Genomic DNA, 23175 nt, shown 5'->3' on the forward strand with positions numbered 1-23175 from the left:
CTTTTATGATCTCTTATGACCTTCTTATACATTTTCTTTAAATTCTGTAGACTAATCACCGTATCTGTATCAAACTTCAGTTTCAATCTTCTTTCCCTTGTTCTTATATTTGATTTGTTTCCTGCATTCCTCACTAAACCAGTTTTTTTCTTTACGTCCTTTCTTATTCGCATCTCCTCTACAGCTTTTCCCTTTAAACTTAACTCTTAGACATTTAACCACTTGAATAATGGTTCACGAGGAAATACGTGATGTGGTCCAGATGTGAGAGGAAGATTGTAAAGTAGACTGACGTTGAATGGCATGGAGGGCCCGGCGAGAACACCATGTTATGGGGAGTCACTATATCTTGTGACCTGAAAGGCCTTTTTCAAACAAAAACAAGTTGCCCGCGTCTGAGCCCAACACTAGGTGGCAGGAGTTTGCACAACATGTCTATCTACAGCTGCACAGGCCACAAACATATATTTTCGTAATATATTTGCAATGTTCAAGGTTCATATTGCCCCACTAGGACAGTTGTTGTAATATTCAATGATTTTTGATGTAATGAAAGTAAGAATTAGATAAACGCATTGGTAATAGTCTTTTTGGTGGATAATGTATCTAACAGAAGATTCCTCACCACTTAAACCTGCCAGACTGGATACAGAAAGCTCTGCATAGCTTCCATGCACCATCAAGTTTTGCTGTCATTCTACATCAGAAATCAGTCCTACCTCCAAATGTGTTAACACCGACAAATAGGCACTACCCTTGCTGGCTGACATCAGTTTATACACATCATTTTTCTGTTGCCTCCGATGCAAAGTAACAGACAATTGATGAATAGACAGTGTTCAAACTTTAGCTTGGAACTTTATTACTGAAAAAAGTCCACCCTTCCGAAAGGGAAGGATGGCGAACAATGAGGAATCTGCGGTTAGACAAAGAGTCCACCAGAAACAGCGTTATCAAAAGTAATTTGTTCTTCTAATGGATATTTCTGGCCACAGACTCCTCAAATCTTGAATCTGTACCAAAGAAGTGCCTTCACAAAGGAGGGGTGTCTGAGCAGTGGATTTTATTTTAAGAATTCCTGCAGGACAGAGAAGGAGAAACAGCCCTTCCTGTACACCTATCAACACATTAATGGCTGCTTAAGGTAGCGCCAAGAAACCGCCCAGTGAACGTGCGCTTAACAAATTATTTTAACATAACATAACAAGGTATGGACAGACATCCTTGTAGCAGCTTTCCAGATGTCTAATACTGGAACGCTTCTAGTAGTGTCCGGCGCCCCGGTGGAATGAGCCCGATGGTCCTCCAGATGCTCCTTTTTGGCCAAAGTCTGGCACAGCTAGATACAATAGACAATCCACCTAATAAGGTCCATTTCTGAATTACCTTCCCTTGCACTAGCAAATCCAACAAGGAGTTGCTTGTCCTCCCAGCGCTCCTTTGTCCGTCAATGCAGAATCTAAGGGATTGCTTAGGATGCAACTGATGAGGCCTCCCCTCCTCTGTGTGCATCAATGTTGGATTTTACATTTGCCTTAGATCTTGTCTCAACCGATAGTCTAGGGAGCAAACTGGCAAACATGTGTCTGGTGTCCGTTCTCCCCTCTCTTGTAAGAATGCTGTGCTCAGGAACAACCCTTTCAAGGAAGGGTAAACAAAAACAGAAGTTCAACAAACAGTTTCCAACCTCTGGCTGGGTTTGCTTCGCTCTACTCTGGTTTACACTCTACACAAAACATCTATAAATAGATTTTGCAAGTCACTCAAGAAGTACCCGCAATTGAGGGCTTCCGGCTGCCAGCAATGCTTTATGCTGATGATACCATCCTCGTTGTTCATACGCTAAAGAGTTACAGGCGCAACTAACAGCTAAGGAAAAATACTGCATGACAAATGGCCTGAAAATAAGCACCCAGAAAACAAAGCCAATGGTCCTCAGGAAACATTGACGACACAACAGAACCTTTAAAATCATGGGCTCGAAGAGATCAGCACCTTTACGTGCCCTGACTAGCAAGATGAACTGGGAAGCACAAATTAGGAAGGCAAAAATCAGACTCCATCAAAGGAAGTTATGGAAGCTAATGCTCATGCTCCCCACAGCTTTCCTGCCATCACATTGGAATCTGACATTGGTTACAGCTCCATCATCGAATATTATCAATATAATACAGACTGAAATATGAGCCACCGACACATCAGTTATTGCAGTATTTGCATGTAATGGGGGAGGGGTCGCATGTGATCCACTGGCTAGTACAGGCCCTGCTTATCCACGTATCAAAACCACCACAGGTACTCCGTGCACGTTGGGCTGAGGACAGAGGCCGAACCTGGACCAACAAGGAATGGGAACGTGTATTAGCCAGCGCCACACACATACAGCGCAATTCACGTTTTAAACTTACACAAACATACATATTGCATAGAGCGTACCTCAAATGCATTCTGAAATTACATGAAGATGGCAAACAGACTGGGAATGTGTTTGTGTCTTGGCATAGGGTCAATCCCTCTTTTTGTGAATAGCAAAGTAGAGTTTGGCTTCACACTCTCTCATAGTCTTGGGATGCATAAGGGAGCATCTTTCGTACAACTTGGAGTTGAATTTCATGCTGAGGCACCAAAGACTGACGTTGTGCATGCCAGTAACCAATATCTGCTTCCTGCAAGTGTGGCGCCCCTTAAACCCTGTCCTTTTAGGAGAGACATCCCTCCACGGTGTCATGTTAACTCTAAAAGAGTTTGGTAAAACCCTGACAAAGCTGGAAGCAGAGCGCTGGGTCTGAATCAAAGAGAGCAGAATAAGAACACATGTGACTGTGCAGAAGTGGTACCTATATGTGGCTCCTGTTATCACATCCAGAGGCAGGATGAAGTCATTATGAAGTGGACTACGCCACCTGCTGGTACTCTCAAGCTATGTAGTGTTTTCCAGATTCAGTCTGGGACCTGAGAAGATTCCTGAGGTGAGGAATCCATAGTTAGAAGTATCCATGAAAAATGTAGTTTTTTTTCAATTAGATTTGAGTCTCACTGTGCTTTGTTCAACATTTGTAGTTTCTTTATTCAAGATCCTTTCTTAACTACTGTAATCTTTCGAGAACTATTTGTAGGCACAGTAATGATGTGTTTGTATTCACAGCTTCTTATTTCAGGCTGAAGAAAGCCCAGAAGGTCACCCACCGTCTTATTTAACCAGGTAAAGCTGTTCATTTTAGGCATAACAACCAACAAATCATACAAGTGAGAGCCTACTTCGGTTCCCCTCCATTCACCAAAGAAAGTTCTCACTTTTACTGATCCCTTAATTCATTTGAACTTGGTGCTCACAAGACCCACCACATTGCGCCTAATTGAATTGACACTGAGACAACGAAAAACATATGTGTAAAATGGTTGCTTTCTACTCTCCCACTAATCTCAAAGCTTATCTTTAGTGACATTTTTTAAAATCTTGAACTATTGAATCGTGCACCATTGACAAAATTCTTAGCTTTTGAGTAAAGCAAGTTATTGTCTACTCTGCGCCTCACCTGTAGCTCTATCAACCAATTTGCTTACTTTGGCAAGTGCTACCGTCTGCAAGAAATCAGTATGAATCTGTAACTTAAAGTCTGGATGGTAAGTGCACCTGCTGTAGCCCATAAACTGTTACATATATGTTTGAGCCATCAGATAACTTAAAAATTCTTATTTTCATATACTGGGATTTTCAAACAGTCTTAGATCATTAGAGTCACTCCTCAATTCTTTTTCCGACTTTAATAATTTAGACACATCCTTTAATAGTGTAATGAATGTGTTCAGGTTTTTGTTTTCTGCTACAAGAGTGGATTTAGGTGATAGTCATTGGTAGGGGCAGAGACAATCCCTCTCAGAAGCACCAAATCTTTAGCTTGATGGGTCTCTCAGCTGGTCAAGCAAATAAGTTCCCATTCCCTAGTCCACTGTTAAATTTAGCAGGAGTCATATGCTCCAAGTGTGAGCTAGCTGTTGGATTAATCATAAAGTATTCCTTAATCGAGGGAAACTTCAATTTAACAGTCTATTTTTCACAAAGTGAATCTTTGATTTGATGCCACCTGTGAAGTTTGACCCCTTAACCTATTGATTTAAAATTATATAGTTTTCACAGTTCGAAATGTATGAAAAAACAGAATGAACTTCGCAGATGAATACCCCATTTACACCTGCAGGCTCCCAGGCAGCATTGTCTGTCCCTACCTTTCAGAAGATGGTAGTTCATTTTGTGCACAATACTCGGTCACTGTTGGGCCACTCTGTGGTTCTGGATGCTTTTGTAGTAGTAGTGGGCAATGGGAATGGTCAAAGTCCTTTCCCCAATTGACAATCTCACAGCCGACTCTTGGAGCACCATGCGAGAAACCTTAGGCGAGGTAGGTAAAAAGAAGCAGAAAAACAATATAGTGAACTGCGCTAATCACTCTTCGATCAGAAACTCTCCAGTACGGTTGATCCGCTCCACCATTCTGGCTGCTCTTATGGTGGTCAATGGAATCACAATGACCCAAAGCTTGCTATTTCCCCTACTAACAATGTAATCGCCCCGCTCTTGGAGTACAGCTGGTGCAGAATCATATGAGGCGAACAACATGCTGCATATCAATGATAAAGTGCACTGTGCAACAAGGTTCTACTGCTCCGGAGTTTGGCAACTTTTGTAGTGGCAGTAACCAATGGGAGTACGGCGAACATAGGCAGACTCCTACTCCTCTTTGTCAACTTCTTCTCCACACTCTGGAAGAACAGTGGATATTACTTATGTGAGGCAGGTAGTAAGCAGCAGCAACATTTTAAAAAAGCATTTTTAAATTTACAGTTCAGTAATACTCTGGATAAAGTACTACACACTCATTTGCAGCAGTTGTCAATCCATACCTTTGCTAGGAGCTGTGGAAGTGCCACAATGAAATGCTCAGTAATCTTTGTCACATCTTCTAAATGCACTTTCTTTTCCTTTGCAGAAAGTACCTGCAAACAAATGGCACTTTTCTTACTACAAGAGGACACTGGGAACAATGAGTAGGGATGCAGGGGAAGGCTTTAGTTGACAGGCGGCACATTAAAACTTTCATTATCACTGTATTCAACTAAACATGTATAACAGCTTAGTATCAAACATTAAACAATGAAAAAAGACTTTTCCAAGATTGTGTATTTTATCCTAAAATATTACCCAAAAACATTTATACTGCTAAAGTGTTAGCTCAATTCTAAAATGCTTTTCCCTGATGAAATACGCATAAGACAAACATAGCTTAGCTATTGGAATTCTGCATTTAATCCAAAATTAAAGGATCAGTGCATTTACAATACCTAGTTTTTTGATGATTGGTCAGTTTTATGAGGTCCCCCAGGTCCTGATCTCAACCCCCAGTGACACATAAGGTATATTACGGCAGGGACTTCTAAGAGTGGGGCACGGAATTCATGGCAAGATAGAAAACGCAGCTGGGATTGAGCGAAATAGGCTAGTGAAGTAACAAACAATGGCAAAGCCAACATGTCTGGATTTCATATGCATATCTATGCAAATACAGGCATACCTACATTCTAAGTGCACGTGTCTGCCTCTTAAGGACACACGTATTGGCTTTACCATTGCTAGATGTCTTGAGAGTGAGCCACACATGATTACTAGATGTCCTGAGATTAAAAAACAGAGCAGCTACAATTTGTTATAATGGCACTGCAAAGTAAATGTGATATAATTTCAAATATAACAAAAGGGACAGTACGTGTATTAATGAAACAGGAGTTATTATTTCTCAAACGTTATGGTATATCTAACCAACAACACAAAAGAAAGAATAGGGTCACATGCACCTAGTAACTTTGTAGAAGAACCACAAAAGCACACTGAATCAGTGCCACGGAAGGACAAAAATGGCACACTGAACCAATCACACAAAAGAAGGACCACAGGGGCACATACAATGAACAACTTTGAATAAGGACCTCAATGGCACACACTATCAGTGACACAGATTAAGGATCAGCATAATACATACAACTAGAGGCATAGAAGGACCACAAAGACACATGCAATCTTTGTGAGCGGCTTGCTCACAAGCAAAAGAAACTGGCTGATCCCACCTCAGGAACGAAGCAGGAGCCAGAATAAGTTAATAACACAGATCATCCTACCAAGAAGGCTAGGCCCTCAGCCCCCTGGTTCAATGACATTCTAAGAACTAGCAAAAGGGTATGCAAACGCTTGGAGAGAAAGTGGCAGAAAAACTATAATCCTGATGATAGATTGGAGTATAGACGGCATTGCAATCTTACTATGCCAAAGTCACTGAGGCCAAGAATGGCTATCTGGAAGTTAAAATTGAGACTTCCAATAATAAGGGAATGGAGATTTTTTTAAATCGTGAAAGCTTTGGTCTCCCCAAAGGCCGTCATCAGGGATTTTCCGCATTCCACAGACTGGACCACCCAGTTGGCAACTTTCTTCCGTGAGAAAATCGTTACAATCCAGAACTCTTTCTTTATGGGGCCTCTGGATGACTACGCCCACTTGTTAGTCCTTGCTAGGGAGCTTCCCACTGGAGAATTCCCCACTCTATTGCAGATACCTTCGGTGCAACCTGAGGTATCCCTGGATATCATTAAAGGTCTTAAGTCAGGTTCTCCTGCTGACCCTTGTCCAGCGAAATTGTTGGCCTCTGTAGCCACTGCCATTAACCCAGTGATAAGGAAAATGCTACTTACCAGTATGCATCTGTTCTTGGCATGTAGAGCTGCAGAGATTCACACTCTGTGCATAGATCGCCATCTGGTGTTGGGCTCAGATGCTTGCAGCTTGTTGTTGTCTTGGAAGAAGTCTTGTGTAGTCACGAGATAGGTGACTCCTCCCTTGGACGATAGTGCGCATGGGCATTGACTCCATCCTCAAATTGTTTTTCGCCAGAAGGGAAATGATGGAGTTTGTAAGAAACAGAAAGATGTCCATGAAAATGTATCTAAGTATGATAACACTGGAACAGATACAGGTTCTGGGGAGGTGGGTGGGCTTGTGAATCTCTCCAGCTCTACATGGCAAGAACAGATGCATACTGGTAAGTAGCATTTTCCGTTCGAGGCATATGAGCTGCAGAATTCGCACTCTGTGCATAGACTATACAGCAGTGTCTCCCCTAGCGGTGGTCGCCAGTATCGGTTGCAGTGGTTTGAAAAAGTGTCTTAAGAACAGCTTGGCCTACAGAAGCTTGTTGCTTTGCCTGCACATCTACACAATAATGTTTGGTGAAGGTGTGTGTCGTAGACTATGTTGCTGCCTTACAAATGTCTTCTAGAGGAATGTTCCCTAAGAATGCCATGGAAGCCTCTAGTTTGCGTGTTGAATGCGCTCTAGGGGGAATTGTTAACGTACGTTTTGCTTTCTGATAGCATATTTGAATCCATTTTACTATCCACCTGCCAATTCCGGCTTTGGAAATAGGATTGCCTTTATGAGGTGGAGAGAAAGCTACAAACAGTTACTTTGTTTTCCTAAAGGTTTTAGTCCTGTCTATGTAGTAAAGTAAAGCTCTTTTGATGTAGAGCATGTGAAGAGCTCTTTCCGCTACGGAATCAGGGTTTTTGAAAAATACTGGTAACTCTACTGATTAATTAAGGTGGAAAGCAGAGATTACTTTGGGAAGGAATTTTGGATTTGTCATAAGAACCACCTTGTTACGATGTATTTGTAAGAATGGTTCTTGTATGGTTAAAGCCTGGATCTCACTTACTCTTCTGAGAGAGGTGACTGTGACAAGGAAAGCTACTTTCCATTTAAGGAATTGTAATTCGCATTTGTGTAAAGGCTCAAATGGGGGACCCATGAGTCTAGTAAGAACAATGTTTAGGTTCCACACTGGAGAAGGTGGCAGTCTGGGTAGAATTATCTTTTTAAGGCCTTCCGTAAAGTCTTTGATAGTGGGTACTCTAAACAATGACAAATGTTGTCTGTTTTGTAGGTAGGCGGCGAGGGTAGCCAGATGTAATCTTATTGATGAGTATGCCAGATTGCATCTTTGTAGATGTAGCAAATAGCAGATAATGTTCTGACTTGAAGCATCTAATGGGTCAATGTTGTTATTATTGCAGCAAATGACTAATCTTTTCCATTTAGCTGAATAGCAAGCTCTAGTAGTGGGGCGTCTGGCTTCCTTAATAATGTTCATACAGTCCGGTGGGAGGTTAAGGTAACCGAACTCTAGGATTTAAGGAGCCAGATCGCTAGATTCAGTTGTACTGGATCTGGGTGCCTTATCTCTCCATGGTTCTGCGTTTGCAGCTTTGGAGAGAGACGTAATTTCTGGTGTAGAACTACTAAGAGTTTGAGTAGTATTGTGAACCATGGTTGCCGTGCCCGTGTTGGAGCAACTAGGATCATCTTCAGAGACTGTTGTTTGAGCTTGCGTACTACTAGTGGAATGAGCGGGAGTGGCAGAAAAGCGTACGCAAATGTGCCTGACCAGTTCATCCATATCGCATTGCCCTTGGACAACGGGTGTGGGAACATGGCGGCGAAGGCTGGGCATTTTGCATTTGCATGTGTGGCGAAAAGATCTATGTCTGGTTGGTCCCACATCTGGAAGAAAGGTTGAAGAACTTGCGGATGAAGTTCCCATTCGTATATCTGTTGAGTCTGACGACTTAACAGATCCGCCATCTGATTGTTCACCCCTGGAAGATGTTCTGCCAGAAGATATATGTTTTGTGGAATGGCCCATCTCCATATGCTTTGCGCTAGGTGAGACAGCTGCAAAGAATGTGTTCCTCCTTGTTTCTGTATGTAATACATTGCTGTCATGTTGTCTGTGCGGCCTAGGACAGCCTTGTTGAGGACATGTGTTCGGAACGACTTTAACGCTAGAAAAATTGCCAGTAATTCTAGGTAATTCATGTGGAACAGTTTTTGTTGAGTGGAGCACCTGCCCTGAATTGTATGATTTAGGAGATGGGCTCCCCCGCCGGTGAGTGATGCGTCTGCTGTTAGCACTATCTGTGGAACCGGCTCTAGGAACGGCCGCCCTCTGGAAAGGTTTTGTGTGTTCCACCACTGCAGAGAGCGATGTGTGCGGCTGTCCACCAACACTAGATCTGTAAGTTGACCTTGATCCTGGTTCCACTGACATGCTAAGCATTCCAGTAAAGGGCGCATCTGAAGTCTTGCGTGAGGTACAATGAAAATGCAAGAGGCCATCAATCCTATGTGCTGCAAAAACACTCGCGCTGGGAGAGAGTGTTGGGGCTGAAACTTGGAGATGAGGGTTTGCATACTGACTATCCTTGCTGGATTGGGGTATGCTAGAGCTTTGAAAGTGTTTATTGTGGCTCCTAGATACTGATGTATGTAGGCGGGTTGAAGGTGTGACTTGGTGTAGTTTACTGTGAACCCCAAGTTGTGTAGCAGGTGAATGGTTTGATAAGTGTGGTGAACACACTGGTTGTATGGCTTGGCTTTCAAGAGGTCATCGAGGTATGGAAATACATGGATTTGTTGTCTTCGCAAGTGTGCTGCTACTACTGCAAGGCACTTTGTGAACACCCTGGGTGCTGTGGTCACCCCAAATGGAAGGACTTTGAACTGATAGTGTTGGCCGTCCACTGTGAACCTTAGGTATTTCCTGTGAGCAGGGTGTATGGGAATATGGAAGTAGGCATCCTTGAAATCTAGTGTGGCAAGGAAGGTGCCTTGTTGAAGCAGTGGAAGAACCTGTTGAAGAGTGATCATGTGAAAATGATCTGCCTGTATGTAGAGATTGAGAGGTCAGAGGTCCAATATTGGCCTTAGGGTACCGTCTTTTTTCGGGATTAGGAAATATAGAATAAACTGTTCCTTGGCGTTGTATGGGGACTGGTTCTATTGCATGCTTTTAAAGCAGCGAAAGAACTTCCTGTTTGAGGAGTGTCAGATGTTCATTGGACGCTGCTTGGGTGGTATGTTGGATGGAGTTGCTGTAAGTTCCAGGCAGTAACCATACTGGATAATTTGTCTTACCCACTTGTCTGTAGTGATGGAATTCCAGACAGGTAGGAACTGTGAGAGTCTCCCTCCAACCGAAGTCGAATGGTCTGGAGGGAGTGGAGGGAAGTCACTGCTTATTAGTGGGAGAGGCGCGAGTGTTGTTATTACCTCGGCCTCTTCCTTTGTTCTTATTTCCCCTGTACCCACCTCTAAAATATCCCTTGTTGGGGGATGTTTGTGTGGGGTTTTTGTAGGAGGAAGAAGCAGTGTCTGCACTGATGTTTTTGGATGCGCCTCTATAGAAAGGAACCTCGTGTGGATGGAGACTGTAATGCTCTCATGGATTTAGCAGTCTCCGTGTCCATTTTTATTTTCTCTAAAGCTGTATCCACAGCTGGGCCAAAAAGTTGTTTGTGATTGAACGGCTAATTGAGGATAGTTGTTTGTAGCTCCTGTTTGAAACCAGAAAGGCGCAACCAGGCATGTCTCTTTAGTAACACACTAGTGTTAATGAACCTAGAGGCGGTGTCTGCTGCATCAAGGGCACACTTGATTGATGCATTAGATATTAATTTGCCCTCTTGAATCAAATCATTGGCCTTGGTCTTATTTTGATCAGGCAAATGCTGCAATAGGATTTCTAGCTGGTCGTAATGAGCCCTATCATACCTAGCAAGTAATGCCTGCGCATTAGCTATCCTCCAGTGATTAGCTGCTTGGGCAGCAACTCGTTTGCCCGAAGCATCTAATAATTTGGACTCTTTGTCCGGAGGAGGAGCATCACCGGAGGTCTGAGAGTTGGCACGTTTTCTAGCATTGGTCACTACTAGAGAATCTAAAGGAAGTTGACCCTTGATGTAGGAGGGATCATTGGGAGCGGGTTTATATTTTTTGTCAATTCTGGGATTGAGAATTCTAGCCCTTACAGGGTCTTTGAATATGTCTGGGGCGTGTTTAATGACGCCTTTTAACATTGGTAAGGTTTGTACAGTCTTTATGACTGTGCAAAGGTGTCTATCAGGAAGTCCTCCTCTGTGGGGTCTGAATGCATTTGAACACCATAGTACTGGGAAGCTCTGTCTATAAGCTGACTAAAACCAATATTGTCATCTGGGGGAGATGGCTTTGTTGGGTATGCATCGGGATCAGGAAGGTCTGGAGGATCTACTGGGTCATCATAATCATCCCAACTGTCCTGTGGTACGTCTGTGTCGTCATCAGGGTCAGTGAAAGGGTCATTATTCCCTCCCCCACCCACTAAATCATCATCATCCTGTGGTGGTGGTGAGTATGGTGGAATTATGGGAGAATTTGGAGGAGAGAAAGGCTTAGTAGGAAGAACAGGAGAAGAGGGTCGCAAAGGTGAAGTGGCACAGTCTCTTTTACTTACAGGCACCTCAGGGATGTGTGGGGTGTCCAATTACCTCTTCTTGTGTGGAACATTGACCACATGTCCTGTTTTGGGGTCCACTTGGAGAGCTTTTTTGTTTTGGATCGATGGGATCCGGTCAAAAAAGTTCTTCCTCTTCGGTAGTCGCTTTCGGCGCCGATTTTTTCGGGTCCGAGCAGGGTTTAGATTTCTGCTCTGGAGAGTTCAAAGGAGTGTTTGGATCCTTCGGCTTCGATGTCGGAAATCTTTTTCAGTTCCGAATGTTTTGGTTTCGGATCCGAGGCCTTTTCCTTTGGCGCCGAGGTACTCGGTGCCGATGGATTTTTGGAGACTGCGGGAGTAGGATGCGCTCCCGGCTTCGGTGCCGATGGTGTCTGCAGGGCACTGATATGTGGCTTGGTGGGTCCTGAGCCGCCGGAAGGCTTCTGCTTTGTCTTCGGAGCCGGGGGCGGGGCTTCTGAAGCTTTCTTTCGGTCGCGACTGGGGCCAGCAGGCGAAGTCTTGACCGGACCCTTCTTTTTTTCAGGTGGGGTAGGGGCAGTTGTACTCACTTTTGACCTGGCGTGATGTGGTTGTCTGAGTCGGAGTCGTCTGCCTCAGAAACGAATTCCAGATCCTCCGAATCCCCCTCCGGGACATCGGGGCCTTCGTTGAAGATGTCCTCCGGCACCGGAGCTGCTTGTTGCACCATAACGTGTCATCGGGCCCGGCGATCACGGATAGTCTTTTTGGATCGAAAGGAGGAGCAGGCCTGGCAATTATTCTCCTCGTGCTCGGGCGAGAGACAGAGGTTACAGACCTTGTGTTGGTCACTGTGTGGGAATTTAGCTCCACACTGGGGGCATTTTTTAAATAGAGTCCTTTCCATTAGCCGTAGGCCCCAATGGCATCAATAGGCCCAGCGGCCCGCGTCAACGACTGGAATCGGGTATTTGAGGAGTGCGTCGAAGAACACGCGAACGAAAACAATACCGTCAATTTTTTTGATGGTTTGCCCGTCGAAAAGGTTTGGATAATACAGTACCGAACGGAGCGCAGAAGTTACATCCGAACCTGATGGCGGAAAAAAACAATCTGAGGATGGAGTCAATGCCCATGTGCGCTATCGTCCAAGGGAGGAGTCACCTATCTCGCGACTACAGAAGACTTCTTCCAAGACAACAACAAGGTGCAAGCATCCAAGCCCAACACCAGATGGCGATCTATGCACAGAGTGTGAATTCTGCAGCTCATATGCCACAAACAAAAAGTTCTAAATTCCTCTCTCTCAACTGGCTCTATGCCTTCCATCTGGAAGCATGCGAAAATTCTCCCTCTGCTTTAGAAGCCGGCTGCTGATCCGAGTGTGCTTGCTAATTACAGGCCCATATCTCTTCTACGCTCCTTCTCTAAGGTGCTGGAGAAATATGTGAACAGTTATTTCTGACGAAGTGGAAAAAAATAATATTTTGCACACTAGTCAGTCTGGTTTCAGGGCTAACTATAGCATGGAAACAGCTCAGCTCGAGGTGACCGAACATATCAAAGAGAAACTTGATCAGGGAGGTAGAGCCATTTTAATCTTATTGGACCTGTCGGCGGCCTTCGACACCGTCCCTCATGATAGGCTACTGGATATGATGAGGGAACTTGGAATAGGCGGATCTGCACTAGTATGGTTGACTTCCTTTCTTGAGGATAGAAGTCAGGAAGTTTGGACTCCTCCTTTTGCATCTCCCATACTTAGTTTGAAAGTGGGGTCCCACAGGGATCTGTATTGAGCCCCACTCTTTTCAATCTATATATGTCTCCCCTTGCATTACTAGCGGAAGCATGTAGGGCAAAAATAATTTCATATGCTGATGACACCCAGCTAATTTTTACCTGTGATAAGGGAGATGACTTGGAGGGAGATAAGATCAGATTTTGCCTCACTAGGGTGTTCAATTGGCTCAGGTGGAACCAATTGAAAGGTAATTCAGAGAAGTTAGAGATTATCTTCTTTGGCGCCCAGACCTCTGAACACTGGAGACATTGGTGGCCTGAGGATATGTCGCCCTCCTCTCTCGGCAAAAACCACAGTAAAAAATCTGGGTATATATATTGATAGTGCTCGCTCGATGAGATCACAAGTCCAGTCAGTAGTTGGCTCTTGCTTTGGCCTTCTACGAATATTGAGGAAATCCCTTCCATTACTCGCATTGGATACCAGGAAAACCGTGGTCAGGTCACTGGTTACTTCCAGACTGGACTATGCCAATGTCTTGTACCTAGGCCTCCTAGAGTGTCTTCTCCATCGTCTTCAGGTGGTTCAAAATGCTGCTACCAGATTTTTACTGATGCTTAGGCCCTGGACTCATATGTCCTCGCACCTGAAGGCTTTACACTTGCTTCCTATGGGAAAGAGGATCCGATTTATGGCTCTGGAACGGTTTTTCAAAGCTCTTCATGGCAGTGGCGCCGGCTAGCTCAGAAAGAGAGGAAGTCATTACTTCCTCCTTGGGCCTGGCCTGCGTTACTAGAGTTCGCCGAACCCAGTCGGGAGGTAGCTCCTTCAGGTTCCTGGGAGCCAAAGATTGGAACTTGCTCCCAGAATCCCTCAGAGCAGTTACTGACTCGGGGACCTTTAAGAAACTACTCAAAACCTGGTTATTCTGTGGTTAGGGATGTTCTGGATATGTTGGATGGAGACTATTTTAGCGCCGGGACACTCTTTCTGAGTAGCAGTGAGCTCTACAAATGCGCATCATTCATTCATTCATCAAGAAAAGTAAGCAAATATTTACAGCATTTTTAAAGAAAAGCTTTTTAATGTAGCCTTTGTCCACAAAAAAAAAGATTTTCTTTAAAAATAACACCGAGAACATTATACTGGGCATTTGCATACTTAATGTTAAGATCATACTAAGAGTTAATATTTGCTAATAATGCAGATTATGCTTTTAAAGGAGAATCAGCTTTTAATGATGGCAATATGCTGAAAACAAGGCACCTTATGCATTGCAAAAAAAGTACTTTCTAGGTGATAGAATGATGCACCAAACAGCCAACAGCATAGCATCTCTGATTTTCACGATATGTACACATTTTAGAAGAGTAGAGGTAAAAGCTCTGGCGTACAGCAGCATTGTAAAGTCAGACCTACAAAGGATGTAGCTTCATGTCAACTAAGCAACTACAAACAACTAGATTCAAAACCAAACGATCTTATTTCTCCAATGCTTTTTCCTGATGAAAACTAAACTATTTCATGAGGATCCTTAGGAAAAAATCTAATTTGTCAGTAAAATTGACATTCTGTCTAGCCTTTAGGTAAACCCTGCTCCAGAGTTTTGGTATTTGCTAAGAGTCGTATGGGATAGCAATTGGAGATGACCAATTTCATGTAGTTGCTACTCTATCCAGCTGCCAGCAATGTTTTGTTGTTGTTGATCAGCTATAGCAACAAATACCGTTGAATCCGGTTGTCTAGATGTATCTATTTGTGTCACTGGTATTTTTCTAGAACAAGTCCACTTGTTTTTCAGATGGCCCATGTAGTTCCATTTCCAAAAATCCATATGGAGCAATCTGATGCAGTAGAAACTATGTGTTACAGGTTAACTTGAATTTCCATCAGGTAATCCCTGCCATGCCTCCTTGCAAAGGGTAGACCTAGGCCTGCCTGTCACTCAGAAACCATGTTTTCAATACGGAGGTTAATTTACCAAACCATGATATATAGTGTAGGGTTCTAGTGATGCTTCATTTAAACAGAAGAGCATTGATTAACTAACCAAAGTGCACTAGTTTATTAAAAAAAATACTAAAGGGTCATCCTGATCTCCCTACACAGTACAGTGCTGTCAGACAGCATCATACATCATTCCTAGCCTTAATGGACAGAGTTCAATCTTTAAAAACATTTGATAAACAAATCGGCATTATAAACGAGTTAATGTAGCAAAGAGGCACAGAAGAGTAGATTGCAAGAGGAGAAATGAATGGGGATGTTGGGTCAAACTAAAACAAACAGTATAAACTGCATATATTGTTTAAATGGGGCAAGATATGTAAAATGATACTAATGGAAAATCTAACTGTCCCAGCACTTTTTCAGATATTAAAACCTCATGCCCCAATTTTTTTAACCAGTGAAGCAGTCTTTACTTTTATGTTATCACTGGCAACATATGTGGTCACAATGAGATTGTGGGAGTCTACGGAATGATATCTATTGTAAATTTACAGCACATAGTTTTTTAAAACTATGAGTTCTTTCTCTCTGCCTTCATCCTGACTTCTGAGTTGAGTGGATTTTACACAGATATGTGGCTCCTCTGACATGGAGTTGGGGTTTCATGCTTTTGTGAAGTGAAGTTTGCACAGTGTAGTGATGTGGCACACTTGGTTCTCCTTTTGTCCCAGATCTGTTATTGTAGCCCGGGGCACATCCCTCCCTTCCCCTTTCTAGTTTCTGATGCCAAAGGTCAGGGCAGGAATTAGGTGTTGAAGCAGCTCCTTTTGTGCTCCTGTTTGCCCCCATATGGCTGATTTTCCTCCCATCCTCTCCAGGTTTCCTGGTCCGAGTGGGATGAATGTAGGCACATTTAAGGTATCTAGTGAAACTTCAATTAAAATAATGTTGATTTTTGAGAAGACAATCTTTCTGACCATGGTAGAGAGAGCACACGTTATTTTAAAAGCGTCAAAGAACAATTACACTTCTGGCAAGGAGCTCTACAGGGAAAATTTAATCTACTACTCAATCCAACCTGACTGGCCATGCACGATCACCCACGAAATCTGCAAAGAAGAACTGGCAGTTCTGTCGCTCTAAAATACACAAAATTGAAAAGTGTGGATGTCTTTTATCTAGGATTCTTTGCCTATTGAAGTCCAAGGGGATGTGGCATATAGATCCCTATGACTGACAAATGTGATTACGCTTGGGCGCAGTGATTCAAAATTGTGGCATCACAAAAACCTTCACCACATTGCTGTAGAAAACTATGGTTAAGCAGGAATAAGAGACTTTACATTGCCTGTCTAACATAGGAGGCCTATGTTATTCCACCATAAAGGGCTCAAAATGTCTCTTAAGACTTCACAAAACAGGCCTTTCATTTCTACGTGCCCAAATGGCAGTCTATAGTAACTCGTGTTGGAACTATGAATTTCACAGAATGCAGCAGTCAGGCATGATGAAGACCACAAACAATGGAACCATGTATCTATCCCCACATTCAATTACAACAGCATTAAATGAAATATTACCTACTTACACCTCTCAGCAAGAAGCAACCTACCAGACTGACTATTGCTCTTCTTGTCATCAAAACAACACAATCTCACATACTGGAGGAAAACAATCACTCAGAATCACCACACCATCATCTGATACACACCACAGTCACTACCATCTTGCTGCCTTTTCAGGGTATTACTGAAGACAAACCTTCTATACCAATCCTTCTCTTGATTATGCTACTATCTATCTCTTCTGCCTCTTCTGCCCATCTTCTTCCCTAGGCATAAGTCCCATCCCACACTCTGCTTTGCCATCGCAAACACCTGTTACTTTCACTGAAAGAATCGTCTTAACCGTAACAAGAACCTGCCAACCACCACAATCAGCCCTTTCTTAATAGGTATATACATCTACCATTGTACTTAGTTTACCACTATGTATGTGTAGTTTCATATTTTAATTGTGAAGCTTGATAACAGAAACTACATGATCAGCATTGATAATCGTGTGTTTTGATACAAGGTCAAGTATTTAGTATAAGATTTTTAGCATACGGTTTCTTTTGTAAGTTACATCATCAGCTGCATAAGGGCTTTGTGCTGTGTAGATTGTCTTGGAAAACATTTTCTGACTGCAAGTCACACAATGTGCATGTGTTGTAATCATGCAAGGAAAATTAAATAAAAAACACAGACTTTCCTGGCTGCTCCTCTCCCCACTGGAGGATGGCCTTCAACAGCTTGCCGCACACTTGCTAAGATGACTTCAATGAGAGCCCTCTCCTGGGCACTGTTGAGGGCTGCGAGAAAATTATATTCATTCTTTAGTCTTTTGACAAATAAGACAAGAAACAGATAATAGCGATACAGACAACAGCCATAGATAAAGAAAATTATTACAACTACTGATTGTTTTCAGTAATCTTCTGTTCCCAACACACAAAATTATGAAGGTACAACAAACAAATAGGCATGCTGGACACAGTAGACCAGCACATCAATTCCAACACTATTACGGTGACAAGGGGCAGAGTTTTGACTGCAAATAATGATGTCAAGACTTTTTTGTTTATTTCGTTTTAAATTTAAAATGTTAAATAACTATATAAAATGAATTTACATTAACATTTAATGTAAAATATTTGTTATATTTATTTTCACGGTAAATATGCTATTTTTTTCCCCTGTAAATAACTAGGCAGGGATCTCTGTCCCGATTGCACGGCCTTCTTTCTTATGGTAAAGTATAGGGGGAAAATAAAATAAAAATATGCAATTTGAAAACAAATTTTAAAAATAAATTTATATTAGACAGTAATGTAAATGTATTTCATTTATTTTAAATGTAGAACAAATGCAAACCAAATGCTACAGCACTATTCATTTTGAACTAATCGTTCTTTAATGGAGCTATATTAAATTTAAATTATTTTTATGAAGCTTAAATCAATAAGTAAATCCCCACCTAAAGAAATTTTTTTTTATTATGCATCAATATTTAAAAGTGATATAAAAAATTAAACTTAATTTAGTTCTATTTTAATAGAAATGATATTTTATTAAAACGTATTGCTACATTATTTTTTAATTCAAGATAGATTACAATAGTTTATAATTAAATATGAACTATTTGTGTATATTATCATTAAATTCTATTTATATATATTGTTACCTATTTTAAATAATTGAATATATTTTAACATTATTTCCTACGAGTGACATATTAATTAATTCCCCACCTCCCTTATTTTCCATGGGAGTTTCTTGGTGTATTAGCAGTTGTCCATGTGCGATGCTGGACCTACAACATTTTTGTTTTTTTAGGAACTTATACTTGGATTTTGTGGATAAATAACAAGTTGTAAACTTACCCAGAACTGTAAATGTAAGTTACTTTTGTGAATTTAGGCGGCTCATAGCGTTCAATTTTAGACTTACTAACAATTACATCAATTCACTATCATCATCATCAACATCATCATCAATTCACTAAAATATCAGTGGTTGCATAATTATTAAAAGTGATATGTAGAATTAATGACAATTAATTTAGTAATATTTTTTTTAAAAAGTATTTTAATAAACATTATTGTTTAATTCAAAACAGGATTTTGGTTCCCCGCAACTATTTTAAAGCAATAGAAACTGAAGTAAGCAATCTCCTTTGGGATGGAAAACCCGCCCGCATAGCTATGCATAAACTGGTGAAGAGCTGGTATGATGGCAGGATTGCCCTTCCAAATAAAAAGCTATACTACTGGGCGTCACAGCTCACCGTGATAAACCAATGGCTCCATGCTCCGCAAGAGGAACCGGCGTTCCAAACGGGTAGATATGTCATTGGTGCAGAGGGCGTCATGGGAGCACTCTACAATAAGCATCGGGGAACTACCCTCATAGGACCAGTAGCTCACACTGTATGAATATGGTTCACTGCACTCCGCGCATTAGGCTGGGAGGGGGTTTTAACTCAAGCTACACCACTTTGGGAAACCCGACGATTAGGCAAATTACGTAATAGCAAGGGATTTAAACAATGGGACCTAATAGGTATCTCTCGGGTGGGGGATCTGTGGAGTAGGGGCAAAATTATCAAATTCGCCCAGCTCCAGGAAGAATATGGAATGGCGTCGACGGAAACTTTCCGTTACATGCAGATTAGCCATGCACTTATGAGAACTATCCCACCGGGAACTGAGCTCCCAAAGGCCTCACCACTAGAGGATAGGCTATTGACAGATCACATGACAAAAAAGGCGATTTCCCAAACTTACCGCAAAATTATAAATAACCAACCGGACCCCACAAAAACCCTCAGGGACAGATGGCAGACCGACATTGGGGAACTGGACGAGACTGACTGGCAGGAAGCACTTGCGTCCCCGCGCGAGGTGGCAATACCCTCTAAACTAAAGTTAGTACAACTGAAAATCCTCCATTGAATCTATCACACACGAACAAATATGCACCGAATGGGACGTACTAACACACCACTCTGTCTGCGGCAATGTGGGGGGCTGGGTAACTTCTACCACATACTATGGTATTGCCCGGAGATGAAACCATACTGGGAAGCCATCATGCAAACCATCTCACAGGTGGGCAGAGCTATTGTTGAACCGGAACCCAAAAGATGTCTACTGAATATTTGGGAACCGGGGCAGGGCGACGCTAGGTATGATGATAGCAAAACGGAACATAGCCCAGCACTGGGGAGCGAGGTCTATTCCCACCTATAGTCAGTGGTGCTGTGACATGGATAGTGCAATGATAGCGGAAAAAGTGGTATATGCACATAGAGGATGCCCTAAGAAATGGACACGGGTGTGGGGAAAGTGGAATGCCTTCAGGGGTAACATTTGCGATCCGCCTATGGTTGAATCAATATCAGATGTTAGTAAGTAATTGTATAGACCGGAGGGGCTGTGACGCCTTCACTACTCTACATAACTACGTTGAACTTATTGTAGGGGAAGACTGTGAAGAAGAGCATGTAGTTGTAATCAATCCGTATATGACTAATCAAAGTATCATGTAGTATCTGTCTATCTCAGTATGCAGCAATATGTACTAATTGATGAAAATGCTAATTTTTTTTTTTTTAAAGGATTTTAAAATATTTTATCATTAAATACATACTATTGGTGTATATTAACAATAAATTATATTTATTTATATTGTTACCTATTTAAAATAATTTAATATAAGAGTGGTATATTAATTCCTCACCTCCCTTACTTTCCATGGGTGTTTGTTGCAGTTTCAGTGGTTGACCATAAGTGGTGCTGGACCTACTACTTGGATTTTGCTAATAAATAAAAAGTAGCAAATTTACTCAAAATTGTGAATTATTCAAATTTGTAAGTTACTTTTGTGAATCAGGAGGTCCTTCATGTTTAATTTTAGACTGACTAATAATGACATTAATTCACTAAAATGTCAGTGGTTGCAGAAGTGACATCAAATGACCTTTGACAATGAGTGTCACCACTTTAAATACTATCAAACTCCCTTGACACCACCTAAAACAGCATTTATTTTCTTTAGTAACTTTGTCACTTTATTAATCCTGCGCAATTCTATTTTACTTCAGTGACATCACTTCCTGTGTGCTAATTTAGTTGCCAAACACATATTACCTCTGATGTTGCAATAATATGCTAAAAGGAGGTGGGGGTCGGAATATGTAAGGAACAAAGCCTTCATAGGACAACTACAAAGTTTTCATGTTCGAAGGTACAGCCATGATATACCCAATACACCCATGTTACATTGCTTCAACTGCCTAGGGTCAGTCTCATATGCTGACGTACATCCTTTACAAAGGCACATTTTAAATATCAAGACACAAACTCAAGCAAATGACCCGGGATGCCTAGGTATAACCAAGTGCATCCTCAAATACCCAGGCACTGCATTAGATGCAGAGAAATAGTTGAAAATATGCAGGAATAGCAATCATATACCAAGGTATTATCTTGTATCCCAACCACTGTCTAGGTGCAATCCATGTAAGTAATGGTATAGCCATACGGGGCCCAATCACAGAATCATTTACACCACTAAAGCATTGAATGGTAATGCATGGCGTCAAATTCCTCAATTCGGTCACAAATGCCAAGGCACTACCTCTATGTGCCCATGTACAATCAGCATGTAATATTGTATAGCATTTATGCTCTTCTGGATGCTAGTCATGATGGACATAAACCTTGGCCTCTCCTCCAACAATTTTCACCAGCGGATTAAAACAATCCACCACTGGATACAAGACAAATAGCTGAAACTTAAGAATTAAAACAGAGGTTCTCATTCCCAATTCCTACCATGAGTACTGAACCGTCCGTCAGCTGGAAATTAACCAGTGGCTTTGCCTTAAATCTTCCATCACCGTTAAAAAACACATGGCATGAGTTTCATACTATCTGTCTTCACTTAGGCTCTTCGCATTAACTCCATGGTTTACTCTTGTTTCTCTCACTGCAACACGCTCACAAAGATTCTCCCTTATCTAGTGTTACCAGCAAAGGTCTGTTCTAATTTCTCATTATATCTAGACTAGCATACAGTATTAACATTTAACTCTCTTTCCCGACATTCATCCTTCATAAGCTCCAAAGAGTTCATAATACCGGTCGTTTGGGCTGGACTGTTCCCATGAGGCACAGGGTCAGACTGATTTGCATATGGCCATGTCTGAACTGGGGTGGCGGAGTGAGCTAAAGAATGCATGATGGATTAAACCCAGATCAGTTGACTGGGGGTGAGTGCTTGCAATGTTCAACACTCCGTCCATCATCCCCTTTGGTTTTGCTTTGTTCGCCCTAAGTTGGCAGGGTATGCCCAGACGTGGTCCCTTGCTCACTTTGCCACTGGATTCAAGCTAGCCTGGCTGATGACGGCTGATTAGCCATAAACCGGTCCCAGGATGCTTGTTTCCGGTCCAGTGAAGATATGGCTTGGCGACTGTTCCCATGAGGCACAGGGTCAGACTGATTTGCATATGGCCATGTCTGAACTGGGGTGGCGGAGTGAGCTAAAGAATGATGATGGATTAAACCCAGATCAGTTGACTGGGTGTGAGTGCTTGCAATGTTCAACACTTCGTCCATCATCCCCTTTGGTTTTGCTTTGTTCGCCCTAAGTTGGCAGGGTATGCACAGATGTGGGACCCTTGCTCACATTGCCACTGGATTCAAGCTAGCCTGGCTGATGACGGCTGATTAGCCAGAAACCGGTCCCAGGATACTTGTTTCCGGTCCAGTGAAGACATGGCTTGGCAGTTCGGGCTGGACTGTTCCCATGAGGCACAGGGTCAGACTGATTTGCATATGGCCATGTCTGAACTGGGGTGGCGGAGTGAGCTAAAGAATGATGATGGATTAAACCCAGATCAGTTGACTGGGGGTGAGTGCTTGCAATGTTCAACACTCCGTCCATCATCCCCTTTGGTTTTGCTTTGTTCACCCTAAGTTGGCAGGGTATGCCCAGACATGGGTCCCTTGCTCACTTTGCCACTGGTTTCAAACTAGCCTGGCTGATGACTGCTGATTAGCCAGAAACCGGTCCCAGGATGCTTGTTTCCGGTCCAGTGAAGACATGGCTTGGCAGTTCGGGCTGGACTGTTCCCATGACCAATAACAAAACTGGGTTTTGGCTAAAAGCAGTAAAGCTGAGCCTCAATATGATAAATAACAACAAAATTGCTGATACTGCAACTATTCTTTGGACTCGTATTCAATTATGAGTGGACATCTTGAAGTCAACAAAATGCACCTTGGACATTTCTTTTTGTCGAATAAATCAATAGATTCTTTTATTTAATTTCCATTTTTTACACCTTCCATTTTCTGAATTAATCAGGAACCTCAATAAACTCTTAATGGATCGTACTATGTCAACTTTGAGACCATCACATTCATTTGTTCATTCCATACATTCTATTCATACATATCAATCATTTGTTCACATTCACACATTCTGAAACATACATAAGGAATATGCTACTTACCAGTATGCATCTGTTCTTGGCATGTAGAGCTGCAGAGTTGTACACTTAGCATAGGTCGCCATCTGGTGTTGGGCCCGGATG

At 42.2% G+C, this 23175-nt stretch overlaps 1 protein-coding gene across 1 annotated transcript in view; it reads right to left on the reverse strand.

The window, feature by feature from the left end:
• The window catches only part of LOC146805567 (cohesin subunit SA-2-like), a 627511-nt gene that overhangs the window by 290703 nt on the left and 313633 nt on the right, over positions 1-23175 (reverse strand). The window contains exons 16-17 of the mRNA XM_085622843.1: positions 17280-17383; positions 4903-4995 (exon numbers count right to left, since the gene is read on the reverse strand). Coding sequence (XP_085478969.1) covers positions 4903-4995; positions 17280-17383 — 197 coding nt within the window. The remainder of the gene's footprint in view (positions 1-4902; positions 4996-17279; positions 17384-23175) is intronic.

This window comes from Triturus cristatus, chromosome 8, assembly GCF_964204655.1.
Source record: "Triturus cristatus chromosome 8, aTriCri1.1, whole genome shotgun sequence".
NCBI classification, from domain to species: Eukaryota; Metazoa; Chordata; class Amphibia; order Caudata; family Salamandridae; genus Triturus; species Triturus cristatus.